This window comes from Python bivittatus, unplaced genomic scaffold (assembly GCF_059951505.1).
Source record: "Python bivittatus isolate LINGU-HERP-01145 unplaced genomic scaffold, Pbiv_v1 ctg000700_np1212, whole genome shotgun sequence".
In the NCBI taxonomy this organism is placed as follows: Eukaryota; Metazoa; Chordata; class Lepidosauria; order Squamata; family Pythonidae; genus Python; species Python bivittatus.
This window is the reverse complement of record NW_028277098.1, coordinates 104807363-104824743: the sequence shown is the minus strand read 5'-3', so window position 1 is coordinate 104824743 and position 17381 is coordinate 104807363. Positions and strand designations below refer to the sequence as shown.

The window sequence follows — 17381 nt, the reverse complement described above, 5'->3', positions numbered from 1 at the left end:
GTCGCGGCTTCAGCAGAACTCCATCCGGTTGCCGACACAAGCGCGCACTGCTGCCTCCCTCCCCGCCGCCTCTGGTGACCGGTTACGAAAGTTTATGCGCTGGACGCTTTATTCTGTGAATAGTTCCCAGGCTTTGCCGGATCCTCTGTCTGTGGGGGAGTGCCAGGAGGAGGGGGGCGGGGGGCCCTGGGAGGGTCCCTCCGGGTTTCCGGTTGTGTTTGAAGAAGCAAATCTGCAGGTGGGGCCCTCCCTGGCACGGGAAGCGGGGCTCTGGGGGGCCTCCAGTAAGGGGGCGGTAGGAGGACAGGGTGCCTGCTTGAGTCCTCAGGAGGAGGCGCTGGCCCGGGCCTGGCATGCCTCCGCAGACGGTGCTCTGTCTCTTCCCCAGGTGCCGGGGGAGGATGCTGCTGCCCTGTGCCCCCGTGACCCAAGGAGAACGGGGGCTGGAGTGGCCCGGCCAGCGGAAGCCATGAAGCCTCAGCGGTCCCCCTGCAATCAGCAGCTGTAGCCTGGCCGTGGCCTGACTCTGCTCGGCGCTCCAGACAATTGCTCTGATGGGGCTCTGTGCCCACCGGCTGCCTGCGAGGAGTCAACTGCGGCTGGAGCCCAGAGGCTGGCGCGCACGTCCACCCCCCTTTTGGGGCAACGCTGGGCCGGTTTGGAAGTAGCCGCCCGGTGGCCGGTCCCAGGCGATCTTTCGGCGTGGAGAAAGAAGGGAGTCTCCTCTGCACCGTGCGGAGCACGTGGCAGGCTTCCTTCTGCCCTATGCCCGCCTGCTTGCCTCTGCCCGGAAGAAGGGATTGGGGCCAGCCTGTGATCCTCCCCATTTGTCAGCCTGAGAAGCGGAGCTGCCCCCAAGACTGCAGGCCCTGCCTCCTGCGGATGACTGACCCACGGCGCTGGCTGGGGGCTCCCCTTTCTTCCCCGAGGATGCCCGCGGGCCCCCTCCCTGCTCCCGGGACTCTGCAGTGATGGTGCCCCTTCGCCCCTCCAGAAGTGGCCTCTTGCTGCTGCTGCTGTGCCTTCTCTGTGCCCCAGACCGTCCGCCCACAGCCCAGTCCCTGCTGGGGGCATCTGGGGGGTCCGGCCTGGGGACATCTGGGGACGGTGGTCTGCCAGGCACTGGGCGTGTGAAACGTGGCTGGGTCTGGAACCAGTTCTTCGTGGTGGAGGAGTACACGGGCACAGAGCCACTGTACGTGGGGAAGGTAAAGGCAGCGGGGGGGCGGGGAGGGGGAGAGAGCCACCGCACTGGATTCAGATCAGGTGGCGGGGAGGGGCGTGGGCCCCACGTTACTGGGCTCGGCTTCCTCCTGTGCAGCCGGGCAAGGTAGTTCCAGCTAGCGCCCAGCTCCCCGGGGGGTGACTCGAAGTGTCTGGCCTCAGCAACTTCCAGAGGTAGCTTAGCAACCACCTCATTTCCTAAATGAACCCGGGGACCCAAAACTCACCCATTTTGCAGCCCTCTCCACGTCATTTGCCGCAGCAGCTGCAGCCCCCAGAAAACACCCAAGCTGTGCAGAAGACGGGGGGCAGCGGAGCACGGGGAGCGCTCCCCCGCTTCTGCTGGCAGGACCAGGAACAGCCTTCCCCTCCACTCCCCCCCCACTGATCAGCACGCCCCCTGCTGGAGGAGCCTGTCACCCGCCCCCCTCCCACGCACAGGCTCAGCAAAGAGGGCCGGTAACATTTTCATAAAATCTGGATATTCACGCTAATCCTTTTTCTGAAACAGAATTTCCCTGGAGGGCCCCTGTCAGTTGGATGCGGATTTTTGTGTTTTTAAAATAGAATTATGGGGTCAGCATGAGTTACAAAGTTGTGCTTGTTGGACAGATCTATTTTAGATAGAGGAGGGGATTAAAGGGGAAAAACAGATTTAATTAAGTTGCTACTATTTAAAAGAAATTGATGAACTTGGGCTTTATGAGTTGGAGCAAACACCAAAGTGCCTTCATTAAGGACGAGCTTTTATATGATTGCTTTTCTCTCTTCATCCCAAGGTTGTTCTGTATTTGTGAATCTCTGCATTCTGTTTAATCATCTTAAGGAAAGCACACCTCTGCTCAAATTTAATTTTGATTTAATTAGCAGGAGATAATTAATGGCCTCACAAAATCCCAGGTAGCTGGTCCTTTAGGGTAAGAACCAATTTCACTTGGCTGGAAGAGTGGAGGCCCGCGGGGACGGCGGGCCCTGGAGGGCGGCGGCAGCAGCAGCCCCGGGAGGAGCTGGTCCTGGTCTGCTCCGGCGCTGACCCGACCTCCCTTGGTCCTGGCGGAGAGCTGCGGGCGGGTGAGCGGGCGGGGGGCATCCCTGTGCGGTCAGTGCTGGCTGAACCGGGGCGTCTTTCAGCCCAAAGGGGAGAGGGCCAAGGGGCAGCTGTGCTGGGCCCTCCTTGGGGTGGCTGGTCGCACACGCCCACCTCTGCTGGTGGCAAGGAACCAGCCTGCTGAAAAAGAAGCAAAAACTAGCGAAGCATTTGGATTCCATAAGGAGAAGAGGAACAATCTTTGCCATTCCCACAGGGAAGGTGTGGATGTAAAGATGGATTGCTACCGCGAGCTCCTCAAATTTTGAGAGGGACGGCTTCCGGAACAATACATAGCACCACCAAAATTTCTGTCCAGAAGTAACCTCCCAATAATAATACTTAATAAAAATCTATTGGGTTTAAAAGGTTGCCAAATCAAGGGACGAAGCAGCACATCATGGAAATGCAAGTACATGTGGCAATCCACTGTTGGTAGTCCCCGCTGGGGGGGCCTCCCTGGCTGGTCTTAGTGATCGTGCGGGGGGGGGAGAAAATGGGGTGGGACCCTGGCTGGGGTCTCAGTTTGGCTTTTCAGGCTTTATATGCCAGTAATAAAACCTGGAAACTGGCTGCGGTGTGCATAGGCATGTGCCAGACCAGGTGCTGCATTCTGGACAAGCCCCACATAGGCCACATTTCAGAAATCTAAATACGAGGGGATGAGCGCCCATAAGGCCGACATCTTCTCAGGCTTCATCTTAGCTTATTGGCCCCCCTCCAACCCATCATTAAATCTAGGCGCTGGTTCAGGTCGTGCACACCCTTTCCTGACTGAGATGTTCTGGAGGAGCTGGGCTCATCAGCATATTGGTGGTACGTTATTGCCCTTCTCCTGAGATCAATTTCCAGTGGCTTCATAAAGAGTATCATGGAGAAGGAAGCATGCAGATCTTCAAGGAAACTCTCGCGGAGTTCTGTGCTCCCCAAAACTGTTTTGCAATGCAACCTAGCCTCTTCTCTTCAAAGATCAAATTGAAACGCCACGATGCTTCACTTTGCTCTGCTCTGCAGGCCCTTCTGTAACTTCTTGCGCTGGAAAACCTGAGAGGTTTCTGCACTGAACAGTGGTTGCACCAAGGTCTCTTCCAGCTTCTGTGTGGTAGTAGCCGAGAGGGAAGAGAGGTGTGCGAAGTGTGAGAGTATCATCAGGGCTGATTGTGCTTCCTCTTTCCTTCCATGAAGAGATTCACCTGGCTTCTGCAGTGTGAAGCTTTTCCGTTAAGGCAAATCTAAATTTCTTTGTAGAGGCCTACAGTAATTCCCTATGGCATCCCATAATATTACTACCAGGGTGAGGAGGCTCAGTCATCCCATGCTTCTCTCTGAGACCATCCCTGACATGAGAGTGGAGTGTGCTGATCCTCCATCCCACGAAGGCATTTTAGAAGAGCACCTTGTCCCGTAATATCAAGGATGCAGGGAGAGACGTCCAAGCCAAAAGGGTTGTCCTCCACTGTCTCTTCCCTGCAGGAGGGCATCCATCAGCATAACCAGAGAAGGTCAGGTCCCTAAACTAGGCCTGAACCTTGATGGAAATGGGCTGAAATGAGCCCAGGCAGTGCTCTTTCTCACATCTGGCTCCCAGAAGTGGTACTGTGAGTGGATGGCATTTGATATGATGCTCTGGATCCAAGGAGGCTTCTTAGGACTAGACACGTGATTGACGAGATGGGTTTCCTCATCCCTGTGTCCACCGAGTCATTCCCTGAATAAGCCAAGACTGGAAAGGGTCAAGTAAACATGTTGTAGGCCAGGTAGCTGTAAGAATCTTGTCTACATCCCCAGGCCTCAAAAATGGAAAGTGAGATCCCACATAACTGGACAACACTGGACATGTTACTTGATACTGTGTCAAAAGTGTACAAGTCAGCCTGAATCTGAGTAGTTTTATCCTCAAAGAGCTTTGTGTATTTTTAGCATGATCCCACTTACCTACAGAAGTTTCTGGGGGAAATGTCCCTGCTGTGGCAAAGTTTCTCTTCTCAGGAGCCCAACAGGCCAGGGAGGTCTTTCACAACGAGCAGTGGTAGCCTCGTAACTTGGTTCTGCTGTGGTTTCTCTCTTAAGCTGTTGTTTGAGTGAGCTCGCTGGTGACCCTTTGAGCTGCAACAATATAAGCACGGACATTTGGACAAAATGCAAGTGCAGCAGGTACATCTTGCCATGGCACTTCTGCTTGCTACATCTGAGCTGTTCAGGCCAAAAATAGCCCTCTCGGAATCCTCAGAAGCTGGAATTGGATCATCCTTGGTGGACACCATTCTGCATGTTGCAAGAGGGCCATTCCAAGAGGCTGCTTTCCACCCACAGTCTGAAGGCCGCCAGGGAGGAAGAGTGAACACCGCCATTAGTCTTATCATCAGAACATTATCCTACCACAACTGAAATCCGTCTTCCTGTAGCCTTTATCTAAGTTCTACCTCTGTGGAAGCCTGCACGAATGCTTTGCCCTTTCAGGAGCTGAAGAAAGCTCTCGGGCTTCCTTACAGTCTTCCTCCCTATGCTAAAGCAGACCCTGTTCCTTCAACCTTTCTCTGCCAGGTTCTCTGGCCATCTTCACTATCTTCTCTGAGGGGGAGTGGATTCTGGAACCCTGGCCCTTTACAGCCTCCTTAAGGTGCAAACCCAGAACTGGGTCCTGAGTTCCAGTTGAAGTCTAGGAGGAACAGGACAAAATGGAACATTTGTTTCTTATGACACAGCTTAGGCGATGCCACCTCTCAACATAGTGTTCCTAATCCCTTTCCCCTCCATTTATGGATTTTCTGTTACACAAGAAAACACAGAAGGGTTCATGGTGGAAAAGTGACCTTGGTACCCCCCCTTCTGGGGAAGTTTGGTCAGTGAGGTCTGGTAATGTGACTGTGGAGGCCCCCTTAATTTTGCCCCCGGATCTACATTCCTCCCCACTTGGTAGCCTTCTGGCCAGTGAGCCGATTCAGTGTCTGCTCTAACCAGAACCCCCTCTTGCCTACTGCAGGAACCCTCATGCTATTCTGGACGAAGGCTGTCCAATCTTTTTTGAAAGCCTCCAGTTGTGGAGCACCCCCAACTTCAGAAGGCAGGCTGTTCTACTCACAGTCTCATAGACAGGAAATTCGTCCTGATTTGGAGCCTGGATCTCCCTCTGTAACCATCCACCTGTTGGTTCTTGTTCTGCTCTCAGGCACTGCAGAGAATAAATCCACAATGTCTGCCCTGTGACTTCCCTTCAGGTAGTGGAAGAGTGCTATAATGTCTCAGCTTTCTCTTCTTTAGGCTAAACACACCACGTTCCTTGCTCTTCGGGGGATTTAGCCTCAAACCCCCTCATCATCCTTGTTGCTCTTCTCTGCACTCTTTCCAGTTCCTCTGCATCCCTTTTGTAGTGTGGTGACCACAACTGGACACAGTCTTCCGGGTGTGGTCTGACCAGTGCAGCAGATAGTGGTACGATCACTTCCTGTGATGTCGACACCATGCCTCTGTTGATACACAGGCTCTTTTGGTAGACACTGCTGGCTCACGCTTGATCTGTGTCACCCGGATTCTTCTCACAGGTACCTTTGCTGAGCCAAGAACCCCCGTCTTGTACTGCTGCATCTGTTTCTTCCTGCCTAAGTGTAGAACCTTACATTTCTCACCGATGAACAACATTTGATGGGTAGGGACCAGCATTCAAGTCTGTAAGGATCTTTTTGAATCTTGAGCTTGTCTCCTAGGGTGTTAGCGATCCCACCCGGTTTTGTGTCACCCACAAATTCTATGAGCATCTCTTCTACTCCCCCATCTAAGTCATTTATGAAAGCTACTGGGCACGGGAAATGGGACTGTCCATCTCACACCGTTCCAGTTTATCAGGGAGGGGGCTGTAGTCTACTTTATCAAATGCCTTACTGAATTCTAAGTGCAGGGCCTCTACCTCGTTCCCTTGCCCTCAGGCACTGTAGAGAATAAATCCAATAGTACCTATAAAACTAAAATTAGGTCCACCAATTGGTCCACCAATCAAACCACACTGTCAAAGAAAGCAATAAGGTTTGTCTGGCATGACCTGTTTTTAACATAGTAATCGTCTTTGTCCCTTTCTAAGTGCTAAGTGCACCTTCTAGTAATCACCTTGTCCCTAAGCTCTTGCAAACCCACTGCTTTCTTATATTTTCTAGGATTTTCCCAGGTATTGATATCAAGCTGACTGGTCTTCGCTTCCTGGGTCCACTTTTTTCCCTTTTTAAAACATTGGAACAAGACTGGCTTGTCTCCAGTCTTCTGGCACTTCCCCCTGCTCCAGAATTTCTCAAATATTTCAGTCAGTTGCTCTGAGATGACATCCCTCAGTTCCTGTAATGCCCTGGGGTATAATCCATCCAGTCCAGGAGACTTGAATTCATTCAAAGCCTTGATGGCCTTCGCTCCTCATCATTCTGGATCTCTGATGTGTGGGAAGAAGCTGGCATCCACGCTGCTGGGAAGTTCATTGGCAGGGCAGGGGGCTGCTTGGTGTACTGGGTCTCAAGGGAATCCCGCCTTGGGGACAGGGCAGCAGTGGCAATTCACCGCAACGGGTCAAGGAAAGGGAACTGCAGCTTTGTGTGGGTTGGTGGTCGAAAATCAGTTGGGTGGGGATCGTATGCCTTCCAAGGGCTGTCGCCAGGGATGCTGGTGGGTGGTGTGTGTGTGTGTGTGTGTGTGTGTTGAGCCGAGCTTCCTCTCTAGGTCCCAGCAGTGCGGGATCCAAGCGGGAGGGGAGTCTCCTTGCTGGCCGGCTGGGCAGCAGCTGCTTTGGGCTTTGGGTTGCTGGGTGGGTGGGCATTTGGGCTCAGGCGGCACTCATCCTACCTCGGGGGCTTCTTTCCTCTCCTGAGCAAGGTAAATAGAAGCATAAATTGTCCCTAACAAGACAAATAGAGCAGGGGCCTCATAAAAGTGGCAGGTGGGCATAAATTCTGGCCGCTGCAGCCGTGTCTGAATCCAGAGGTAGGCTCTGGAATGGCTGTTGGGAAGATTGAATGGCCCATAAACATTTTCATATTTCATTAGCCGATTAATGGAAGACTCGTGTTTTTTTTGGCAACTTTGCTGATTCTCAGCAAAAATGGTGGGGAGCGAATGAGGGTGCCTGGTGAAGCCTTTCTGGGAGCTTGTCCCGTTATGGATCGTCCCAATTAATGCCTGCGTTGCCTCTTGCTGAGCATCCCCATTCAACCTGTCCATCTCCTCTTAATAGATTTCTCACAAGTGGCTGGATTGTAAAAGCCTCATGACTCAGTTTAATGCCACCAGCGAACTATATCCAGAGATTTGGCCTGGTGTCTGGGCACTCAGGGGTCAAGGGAGTTAACCTTTGCCTTTCCTTCCCTGCAAGGACTCACAACACTCACACAGAGGGCAAGGAGACCACAGGAGCTGCAGTCTGTGGCAGCAGCATGATTGGGGTGGCCCTTGGGCACAAGTCCCAGGAGTTGTGCGCTCAGTGGCTACTGCAACTGAGGTGTGCCCCCTCTGACCCTTCCCCTTCCTCACCTCTCTAGTGCAGAAGTCGCAGGCTTGGGGGACGGTCAGAATGCAGGGGCCGGTCCTCAGGCCTTCACCAGCTTCTGCCTGCCCAAGAGGCACGGCCTGGGAGAAGTCATCTGGCCTCTGGGGAACGAGAAGCGCCCAGCCAACGCTTCCTGGAGTGCCTTGTGAATGGTCCTGGGAAACCCAGGACATCGTAGACTTTTACGTAATTAAAGACTCAGAACTTAAGGATGGGCCTGGATTAGGTTTAGGAGAAGGATCCCATTTCCAGAAGGATATTGGTGTGTCAGAACAGATTTAGGCCCTGAATCAGGGTCTTGAGGAGACACGGTGGCCCTGCCAGGAGACACGATAGCTGCATTCAGGTCCATAAAGGAAAGATGGCCAGGAGCTGTTCTCCATGGCCACGGAAACTAGGACTAGACATAATTGGAACAAGCTGCAGCCACTTAGAGTTGGCTTAAACATAAGGAGAAACTTCCTGACTGTAAGATACGGCAGAGTCTCCCTATGGGCTCCCCATCTGGAGCCTTTGAAGAAGAGGCTGGACGGCCACCTCTCATGGGTCGCTTGCGTAGAATTGGACCAGATGAGGCTTGTCGTCTTTTTCAGCTCCACATTCTGTGATCCAGTGGTTCTGCAAAGAAGGCTTGAGGAGAAAAGCTAACCCATACCAAATCTGCAGATAATTGGGTGGGAGAACAGCAGTAAGCTTCAAAACAGTCATGATTAGAGAAATGGACTGAAAATTATAAGAGGAAATTTATAGAGACAAATGCAGTCTTTTTCATCCAGGAACAAATACAGGTGTGGTGTACAGTGTCTGGCTCAAGGTTGAAATAGTAATTGATTGCAAATTGAATGTGAGTGAGAAGTGTGATGTGATGGCAGAAAAGATAAATGCAGTTTTAGGCTGCAATCACAGAAGTATAGTATCCAAATCACAGGAAATAATTGTTCCACCCTGTTCTGCATCGGTCAGGACTCACCTCAAGTACTGGGTCCTGTTCTGGGTGCTTTAAAAGCAATTCATAGAAACTGGAGCAGGGTCAGAGAAGGGCAGCAAGGGCGATCAGGGGACAAGAAAATACATCTTAGTAAGTTCCAGAGTGCAAGATGCAAATAACAGGGCCAAGTCACAAAGGCAGATTCCAGCTGGGTTAGAGTGGAGGCTGGGGGGCTTTGATCTGGGCTTCTCTACTGAGCAGGTGTGGACCGATGGCCTCAAGGACCCCTTCCAACCCTAAGGTCTTATGAACTGAGAGCTTCCCGCCGTCCTTGGCTTGTCTCACAAAGCTTTTAGTGGGAGAGCTTTGCCCAGGACAACCACCTGGCTGGTTCCCTCTTCCCTCTCATGGACATCAGGCCCCATGAGTGGCCTAGGACTTCCCCAGAGGCCGCCCTGGTGTCTGGGACCAGGCTGTCTGATGGGCTGGAGATGTGCTTTGGAGGGTTCAGGCAGGGCTGAGAGTCTCCCTTGTCTGTAGAGAAGACCTAAGTCCCCTTTCTGCAAAAGGTGATCTGGGACGTGTGTGCTTTGCCTCTGGGCCACAGGGAAGAGGCATGTGCTGTGCACTTCCGAGACCCCTTAGGCTTAGCCCTGAAGCCTCTGGCCTCAGTCTGTGGCCAGAAGCCTTTTCCATGAAGAGGAAGCAGCAGTCCACCTGCGGGACAGCTGTGCCCTTCTTCCCTTCATCCAGAACGTCCCTTCCAGGGGTGGTAGCCTCAGACCTCCTCCCTCCCCATGGTCATTTGTGGGGAGGCCTACAGGCGGCCCCTGAAGCTTCTCAGGGGAGGTCCCAGACAGGCCACCCCCACACTGAACTAATGGGAAGCAGCCCGTGGCAAGAGAGGGCTGGGCTGGGCTGGGCTGGGCTGGGCTGGGCTGGGCTGGGCTGGGCTGGGCTGGGCTGGGCTGGGCTGGGCTGGGCTAGTGGGAAGCCTCCCTGAATGGCTTTCTGCAGCATAAATCTGCTCTGCCACCTGGCACCCAGGCGACCTAGACTTGCCTTTGGTGGCCTGGAAGGAGGCGGCCCTCTTGGGTCACCCTGACTGGTCTTTGTTTCCTGGGTCCACCCACTGCCCCAGGAAGGAGTGGGCAGGGTAAGGGGTGAGATCCTGCCTTCAAGAGAAGGCCCCAAGAAGAAGGCAAGTTCTAGCTGGCCAAGGAGACCAAAAGAGGCGGAACTCCAAGGTTAGGTTCTTAGGTAATTAAAGACTCAGAACTTAAGGATGGGCCTGGATTAGGTTTAGGAGAAGGATCCCATTTCCAGAAGGATATTGGTGTGTCAGAACAGATTTAGGCTGTTTCTGCTTCCTCAGAAGCAGCCCCCTGCCCGTCCAGCCCCTCTTTTAAGCATTAGAGTGGTCCTGAGAGTCCTTCCAATTGGGAAGCCCTGATGGCCAAACCAGTGGTGCAGGATGAGGGGTGAGATGGGGCTGCGTGACCCCATCTTCTCTGAGGCCTCCTTGCTGCACAAGGAGAAGGCGTTGTGGTCAGTCGCCCCCCCTGGCCATGGCTTTCCCTCAAGTGCTGGAGCCAGACCACAATCGTAGCTCTACCCCGTGCTCCTGACCTCCATCTGTCTGTCTTCTCCAGATTCACTCAGACTCAGACGAGGGGGACGGCTCCATCAAGTACACTATCTCTGGAGAGGGTGCCGGCACCATCTTCCTGATTGATGAGCTGACGGGGGACATTCACGCCACAGAACGTCTCGATCGCGAGCGGAAAACCTTCTACACCCTGCAAGCTCAGGCACGGGACCGCCAGACCAACCAGCTGCTGGAGCCCGAGTCGGAGTTTGTCATCAAGGTGCAGGACATCAATGACAGCGAGCCCCGGTTCCTGGGGGGCCCCTACATCGGGAGCGTGGCCGAGCTCTCCCCCGTTGGTGAGTCCCTGTGGCATGAGGCTGGGTCTCCATCCTGCCCCCAAGCTGGGCCAGGGGCCATAGAACCCCCTCCTGCTGAGTGGTCTCCCGGTAAAGCTGAGTGCTGCCCCACCTGCCGCTTCCCAGGGCTTGTCCTCCCGGTCTTCTCTTCCGGATCCCGGGAAGAGATGGGTCTCTGTGTGGCGCTGGCTTCTGTCGGGGCTCCGGGCCTTCCTAAGGCAGGCTGCAGGCTCCTCTGCCTGGCTTCTGCTCCTGCGGCGTTGGCTGCCCTAGTCTCCGCTCCTGCAGCTTCCTTTAGCCCACTTTTGCTGAGGCCTCCATAAAGGGCATGAGACGGGACTAACAAGATGCCCGAAGGGGAGTGTATGAGCCGGCCCCTCCCCCTGATTCCTTTAAAGTGGTCTGCACCCATCTTGGATCTGGCATAACATTTGCCACCTCCACTGCCAACCCCCATCCTGCCTTCAGCCTCTGTGCTGGGCTGCATCCTGAACATGGGAGAGGGGAGGGGAGGGGGAGTGCCTGCACAGGCCTGAAGTGTCCACTAGGCACCAGGCTCTCTTCAGCCCCTTTGCCACCAAGACAGCTGGCGAAGCATGTTGGATTTCGTGCACATTGCGCTGCCTCAGATAGGTGCAGCTTGAGGGCAAAGCCTTTCTTTAAAACCAGAAGAGCTCAGGAGGACCTCTTAAGGGCTGGAGATGCGATGAAGTGCTCCAGGACACGGCAGACCGGGTGTGCAGGTGGCGGCTGGTGGGGCAGTGTCAGTCTTTTCTCCAGGCCCACAGCCCCCCACAGCCCCCCTCCAGCGGCCGCAGCGGTTGCTGCTATCTTGGCCGGTCTGAGTCACTGGCAAGCAGCAGCGTCTGGGGGCAAAGGAGGGCGGGGGAGGGGCTTACAGGGGGAAGCAAAGGAGGACGCAGTGGTCCTGCTTCTTCTCCCCCAAGCAAATCCTCCGGGGTCCCGGTGCAAAAGCACCGGTCCGCTGCCCCCTTACGTGCAAGTTATGGGTTGATATATTCCCAGGGAATACGAGCCCAACCCCATTGCTGGTCTGCCAAGATTGGCATGATCCAGTTTCAGAGCCATCGCTCAGCATGCCCTGTCGAACCCAGGGATGGGGCCTTGCCAAGCCTCAACCGGATTCTGGAGACAAATGCCAGGGCACTGCTAGGAAAGGGAGCCGGTCGCTGAGGAAGCAGAGGAGGCGTTTTCCAGAAGAGTCCCAAGTCTGACAGCCCTGTAAATGCAATCAGTTAGTCAGTCAATCAATCAGTCTTACATGCCTGCACTGTACTGGGATAATGGCTTTTAGGACTATTTATCAATTGACTTGTATTGTTTTTCTGTGAGGAAACATTTAGTAACTAGTTGCTGCTGCTGTTGTTACGATTCCTCTTTGAGCAGGAACGGCTGCTCTTCAGGCGCCCCTGGGGCTCAGGCTCCTGCCCCAGACGCGGAGTCTTTTGGCACATATTCCTGAATCCTGGAGCTCCCTTGGCCCCCTCCTTGGCGGGGAACACAGGGCAGCTTGTTCTGGCGGTTTTCTGGGCAGCTGCTTGGCCCCTCTGGGGCTCTGGGGGGGTCTGAGCTGAGACTCTGAAAATGGCATGGATTCGGGAAGCGCTGGATCGGAGGATTCCAGGAACGTTGCCCATCAGAGGAAGCAGCGGCTGCGCCAAATAGGAGACCACGGGCAGGAGGGAGTGTGCTTCGCCAGCACGAAGCACGGTGATCTCTGCAAAGTAACAGGCTATTGCGTCATGCCATCTTTGAGGGACTCAGGAAGCGCAAAGCTGAGCTTGCAGGCCAACCTCGAGTAGTGTGTGTGGGGCATCTCTGGGGGCATCTTGCTGTGGGTTTCTTGCCTTCGTCTGTCTTGCTGACTGCAGCGGCACACGGAAGGGATGTGGGCCCAGCACGATGTCCTTGTAAGGTCTCTTCCTTCAGCGCTCACAACTTCTTTTGAGCAAGTCACAGCCGTGAGTGCTGTAGCCACGCCTGCGTGTGAAGGTGCTTAGCAGCAGGACCCCCCCACCCACCAGGCAGTTGGAGCCACCAGGAGCATCTTCCGTGGCGTCCCTTGTGTGTCTGGGTGGGGGCCACTTGCCAGGGACGGGGCTGCTGCCACTGGCCTGACCTAAACACAAACCCACGCTGGCAAAGCAGCACCATGGCTGGCAGGGAGCAGGATCCAGGCTGCCCAGAAGCTAGCCTAGAATGGAGGAGCCCTTCTGGGTCACCTAGTCCAGCCCTGCTCCATGCAGGAATCTACTCAACCATCCAGCCACTGCTGCACTGCTTAACAGCTCTTGCCAGCAATTTCTTGCGGGGGGAGGAACAATGGGGGGAAATAATGAAAGCGCAATTGGGGTGCAAGATCCACCCCTTTTGTATGTGTATCCTGATGTTGCACACAGGTTCGAAAGGGACAGAACTTATGTCTCCCCCTACTCCTCTCATTTGCAAGCTGACCGTGCCGCTCCTTGAACCATTCCTTGCAGGACTGGCCCTCCCTCGCCATGTTGGTAGCTCTCCGGCTTCTCCACGTCCCTTTGAGAGTGCGGTGCCCAGAACTGGACTCAGGACTCCCGGGCAGCCGAACCAGTGCAGAGTGCAATGGAAGGGTCTTCTGCAGATCTGACTGCATCTCTTCCCTCCCCTCTTGGGGGCCTTTTCAAAGCACCGGGGAGGGTGGGGCCCTGGGGGAGTCCACTCATGCCTCTTCGGGGGGTGGGGAGGAAGCCTCCTGGCATGACGCTTCGCCGGTTGCAGACCCATCCAGGCGCCGTTATCCACCTTGCCCCCAGGATGTCAGGAGAGACTCCGTCAGGTGGTTTGCTGAGATCAAGGTTCGCATGTGCACAGCTTTCCCCCAACTACCAAACTGGCCCTCAGCCATGGAAAAGAATACAGTAAGCTTTGCCCAAAGCAACTTCTTCTTGACCATCTCTGCTGGGTCCTGGGAATGGTAGCATTCACACAGGTCTCTTGGGTCCATCTTGTTAGAGTTTCATCCAGAACCATGGTTGGAAGAAGGTGCAGAGGAGTTCAAGATGGTGCCAAGAAATGGCTCTTCAGGAGAAGGAGATTTTGTAAGAAATAAACTAGATCAAAACAAGGAAATTAAAAAGTAGATCTCTGAATCGTTAGGACACACAGTTCAATCTTCCGAAATGGAGAACCAGCTCCTTGGATGCTGCACGAAAATGATGCTGTGAGGGAGGAAAGGAGAGCGGTGTGAGTCCTTCACCCAGGAGATGTTGGCAAGGGTACGTGCCTTTGTGGGGCAAAAAGGCCAAGTTGGGTTCTCAACTGGGCTGCAGGAATAGCCGAGATGGGGCACGGTGGCTCGCGCTCTCCCTAGAGCAAGGAGCTGGCTGCTGGGGCAGAAGTGCCAGGCCTCCTGGTTCTAAATCAGGGCTGGCCTAATCTTGGCTTAGACCAAGCTGGCTGCTTGTTCCCTCCATTACAGCTATGGCCAGCCAAGGCAGGACCTGCTCTGCTTCTCGGCTCCCAGCAGGCCCACTTGAGGGTTTCTGACAAGCCCTTCGTGGCTGGGGGGCAACCCAGGCCCATCTGGCCATGTTGCCAAATTTGGGATTCAGCCATCTGGAGAAAACGCAAAGCCATCATGCTAGTTTAAAGCTGGCTTAACACAGCTTCGGAAAGCAGAGAAACCCTAGCCCGTCCTAGAAAGGTCTGTCATGATTGGAGTGGCCTATAAGCCCTGGAAAATAAAATAAACTAGAAAAAAAGAGAAACATGGAAGATGTGGTCCACCCGTGCTGACCCAAGGAATCCTTAGAGGCTGCCCCAAGCACCAAAAGCACGGCGCATCCCCCGCACAGGCTGCAGGTCTTCCCCTGCGCGGGCACCGCAGCTCACGGTGCTGTTTGCGCTCAGTGGCTCCGTAGCAGAAGCTGCTCTGGGGGCCAGAAGGCGGGTTGAAATTGGACTGGAGTGGAAGGCCAGTTTGCAAGTCCTGGGTCCGGAGGGCATTCGCTGAAACTTCGTGAAGTCGATCCAGTGCCAACCCCCAGCCTCCTTCCAACCCTCGTGTTCCGCAGTCTGCTCTGATCCTTAGTGGTCGGCACGCCTGGCTCCCAGTTTCTCCTCGTCGCTCCCAGCTCTTTTCCAGGCTCCTTCTCCCTCCCTCTCTGGCCCTTCCTTGGAGCAATGCCCTCTGAAGCTGCCTTGCCCCAAACTGGACACTGGACTGCGCCAGAGCCACGGCCAAGTTGGCACCATGCAGTCACGGTTTCTTGCCCGCGCCAGACATCGCAGAATTGCACTGCCATTCAGTGCAGACCACGAAGAAACGGCCCTTCCCCTCGCTCGCCAGCTGGGACCTCCCCAAGGTTAGGAGTGGCTAGAGCAGGGTCGGATGGCTGGGAGCCCAGCATGTTGTGGGACCGGGCCATCCCCTCGAGCCGTAGTGGGTCTATTTCCTTGCGCATGTGGGCTTGGGGTTAAGCGTGTGATGCGACTGTCAGCTTGTGGAATTCATTCTCACGGGGAGATGGCTTCAAAAAAGGGAGGTGGAGCATCTGGATGGCGTCAGACCAGTTTGTGAGGAAGGGCAGAGCTTGGTGGGGCCTCTGCTCCAAGGCATCTAGCCCGCAAGGCAGGCAGCTGCCGGGCAGGTGCAGCAGGGAAACAGAGCTTGCTGGAGGGAGCTGGCCAGCCCTTATGGAGAAAGCTTCTTCTCAGAGCCACCTGCCTGGCAGGTTGGCCCAAAGTCTGTGGGTGGGGGGTGATGGCAGGTACCCCCCCTTCCAGCAAGGAGAATCTCGTCCTTGCCTGGCCGAGGAAGGTGGTGCGGGGCTGGGCCCAGAGGCTGGGGGTTTGTGTGGCTGCAGTCGCTGGGCCAGCCTCTCTGCCCGGAGGAGGGACAGCAGCTCAGGGTGGCGGAGGGTTATCCCAGGCCTGGTCGGTGCTGAGAGGAGGCCCATCCAATGGCTGCAGGGAGGCGGGCAGAGCGCCCGCTGCCCTGAGGGCTGGAGAAAAGCTCTCCTCTGCCAGGACTGCCCAGCACAGGGGTAGCATCTCTGTGCCCAAGCCTGCCAGCCGCCCTCGGCTCTCCCACACCCCACAGCTGGGGCTCTTCTGGCAGGCGGCCCGCTGGGCTCTGCCACGTTGGCCCCTCAGAAAGACTTCTCTCAGTGGAATTAAGGGGGCAGCTCGGAGCTGCCATCTCCCGTGGGATCGGCCTCAGTTCGGGGCAGCGTGGCAGGTGACTGAGGCGCCCTTGGAACTCCCAGCCGCGTGCCCGCCCCTGCGGCCCCTCCCCAGGACGCACCGAGGGGATCCTTCGTCCTGCCTGCTTTGGAGAGGCCTTGAAGTTCCTGCCGGCGATGAGCGGCGCGCTTGGCGCACTTCTTCACCCTGTGCTACTTAGAAATGCTCCGGGTAACGTGCTGGAGCTTTCCCAAGCGCCCGGCGGCTCCCCTCCAGCCCCTCGGCTTGGTCAGGCACTAAGAGGCCTCCTCCGACGCTCGTCACCATCGTCTCGGGTGCCCCCTTTGTCGGAAAGGCAGGATGCAGATCTCAGCGGCAGCCAGATGAAGCGCCCCTTTCAGGCCAGGGCCGGAGGGCATCACTTAATTGCAGCAACTGGATGGACCTTGGTCCTGTTTGTCCCCTTTCTAGGGGGGCCTTCACTGGAGGAGGTGCTGGGCTTGTGAGGGGGGAGGGGGCCGCAGCCGAGCCCTTGCAGTCGCTCACCTGGCCTTCCCCTCCCTTCCCTTCCCCTCCCCTCCCCTCCCCTTCAGGGACCTCGGTGATGCAGGTCCTGGCCTCTGATGCGGACGACCCCACCTACGGGAGCAGCGCCCGCGTGGTCTACAGCGTCCTGGAGGGGGAGCAGCACTTCACCGTGGACAGCAAGACAGGTAAGGGCCAGCACATCCGTGGCGCTGGGGCGGGGGGCTCAGCCACCAGGCCCCCAAGAGAAAAGGCAGGAGGTCGCAACGGCTTTGGGCGTGCTGGCTTGGAGAGGCAGAGGGTGCAGCCGGACTGCCTGGTCCTCAGCTGAGCCTCGGCCTCCTAGGCTGAGCCGGGCCCAGGGCTGGCCTTGTGCAAGTGCGTGTGTGGGGGGGGCGTGTGGCGTGTGCAATTGATGCAAATCCCTGGCCAGCTCCGCAGCCAGCCCCCCCAGGAGCGGGCTGGTTCTGGCTCTGGGAATCCTCCGGAGCAGTTCCCCCGGCCCCTTCTGGGGTGGGGGGCTAGGTGTGGGAGGAAGAAGGGAAGGAGCAGCCGCTTTCCTGAAGCTGGCTGGTTAGCATCAGGCCTTTGATTAAAGGTAACACTTTAAATTAAGGATTGCTTTATAAATGCTCTATTAATATTTAATGAACGAACAGTGGAAGCCGCTCCGTCCTTTAATAACTCCTAATAAAGCTGCTGTAAAATGTGTCTGTGATGAATCCCGAGCAGATGATGTCACCGCAGCAGCAGCAGCAGCAGCAGCGATTCCAAGGCGAGGGGGCTGGCCCAGGCTGCGGAGGGGGGAGCAGCCAGGGCGGGGCACTTCCCTCCCCTTGGCCCCTCAGGAGGACAGCAGGCCCCACCTCAGAATAGGCCCCCACCAGGAGGCCTCCCAGTTGTGAAGGTGAAGGGAGTGCCCCAGGCTGGAGAGGTTCCCGCAGGCGGGTGGTGGCTGGCCTGGCAAG

General features: G+C 55.8%; 1 protein-coding gene across 1 annotated transcript in view; it reads left to right on the top strand.

Moving 5' to 3' along the window:
* Positions 1–17381, top strand: part of CDH22 (cadherin 22) — a 79964-nt gene that overhangs the window by 20168 nt on the left and 42415 nt on the right. The window contains exons 2-4 of the mRNA XM_088154457.1: positions 389–1208; positions 10413–10707; positions 16482–16601. Of these exons, the coding sequence (XP_088010583.1) occupies positions 972–1208; positions 10413–10707; positions 16482–16601 (652 nt within the window). The 5' untranslated portion in view covers positions 389–971. The remainder of the gene's footprint in view (positions 1–388; positions 1209–10412; positions 10708–16481; positions 16602–17381) is intronic.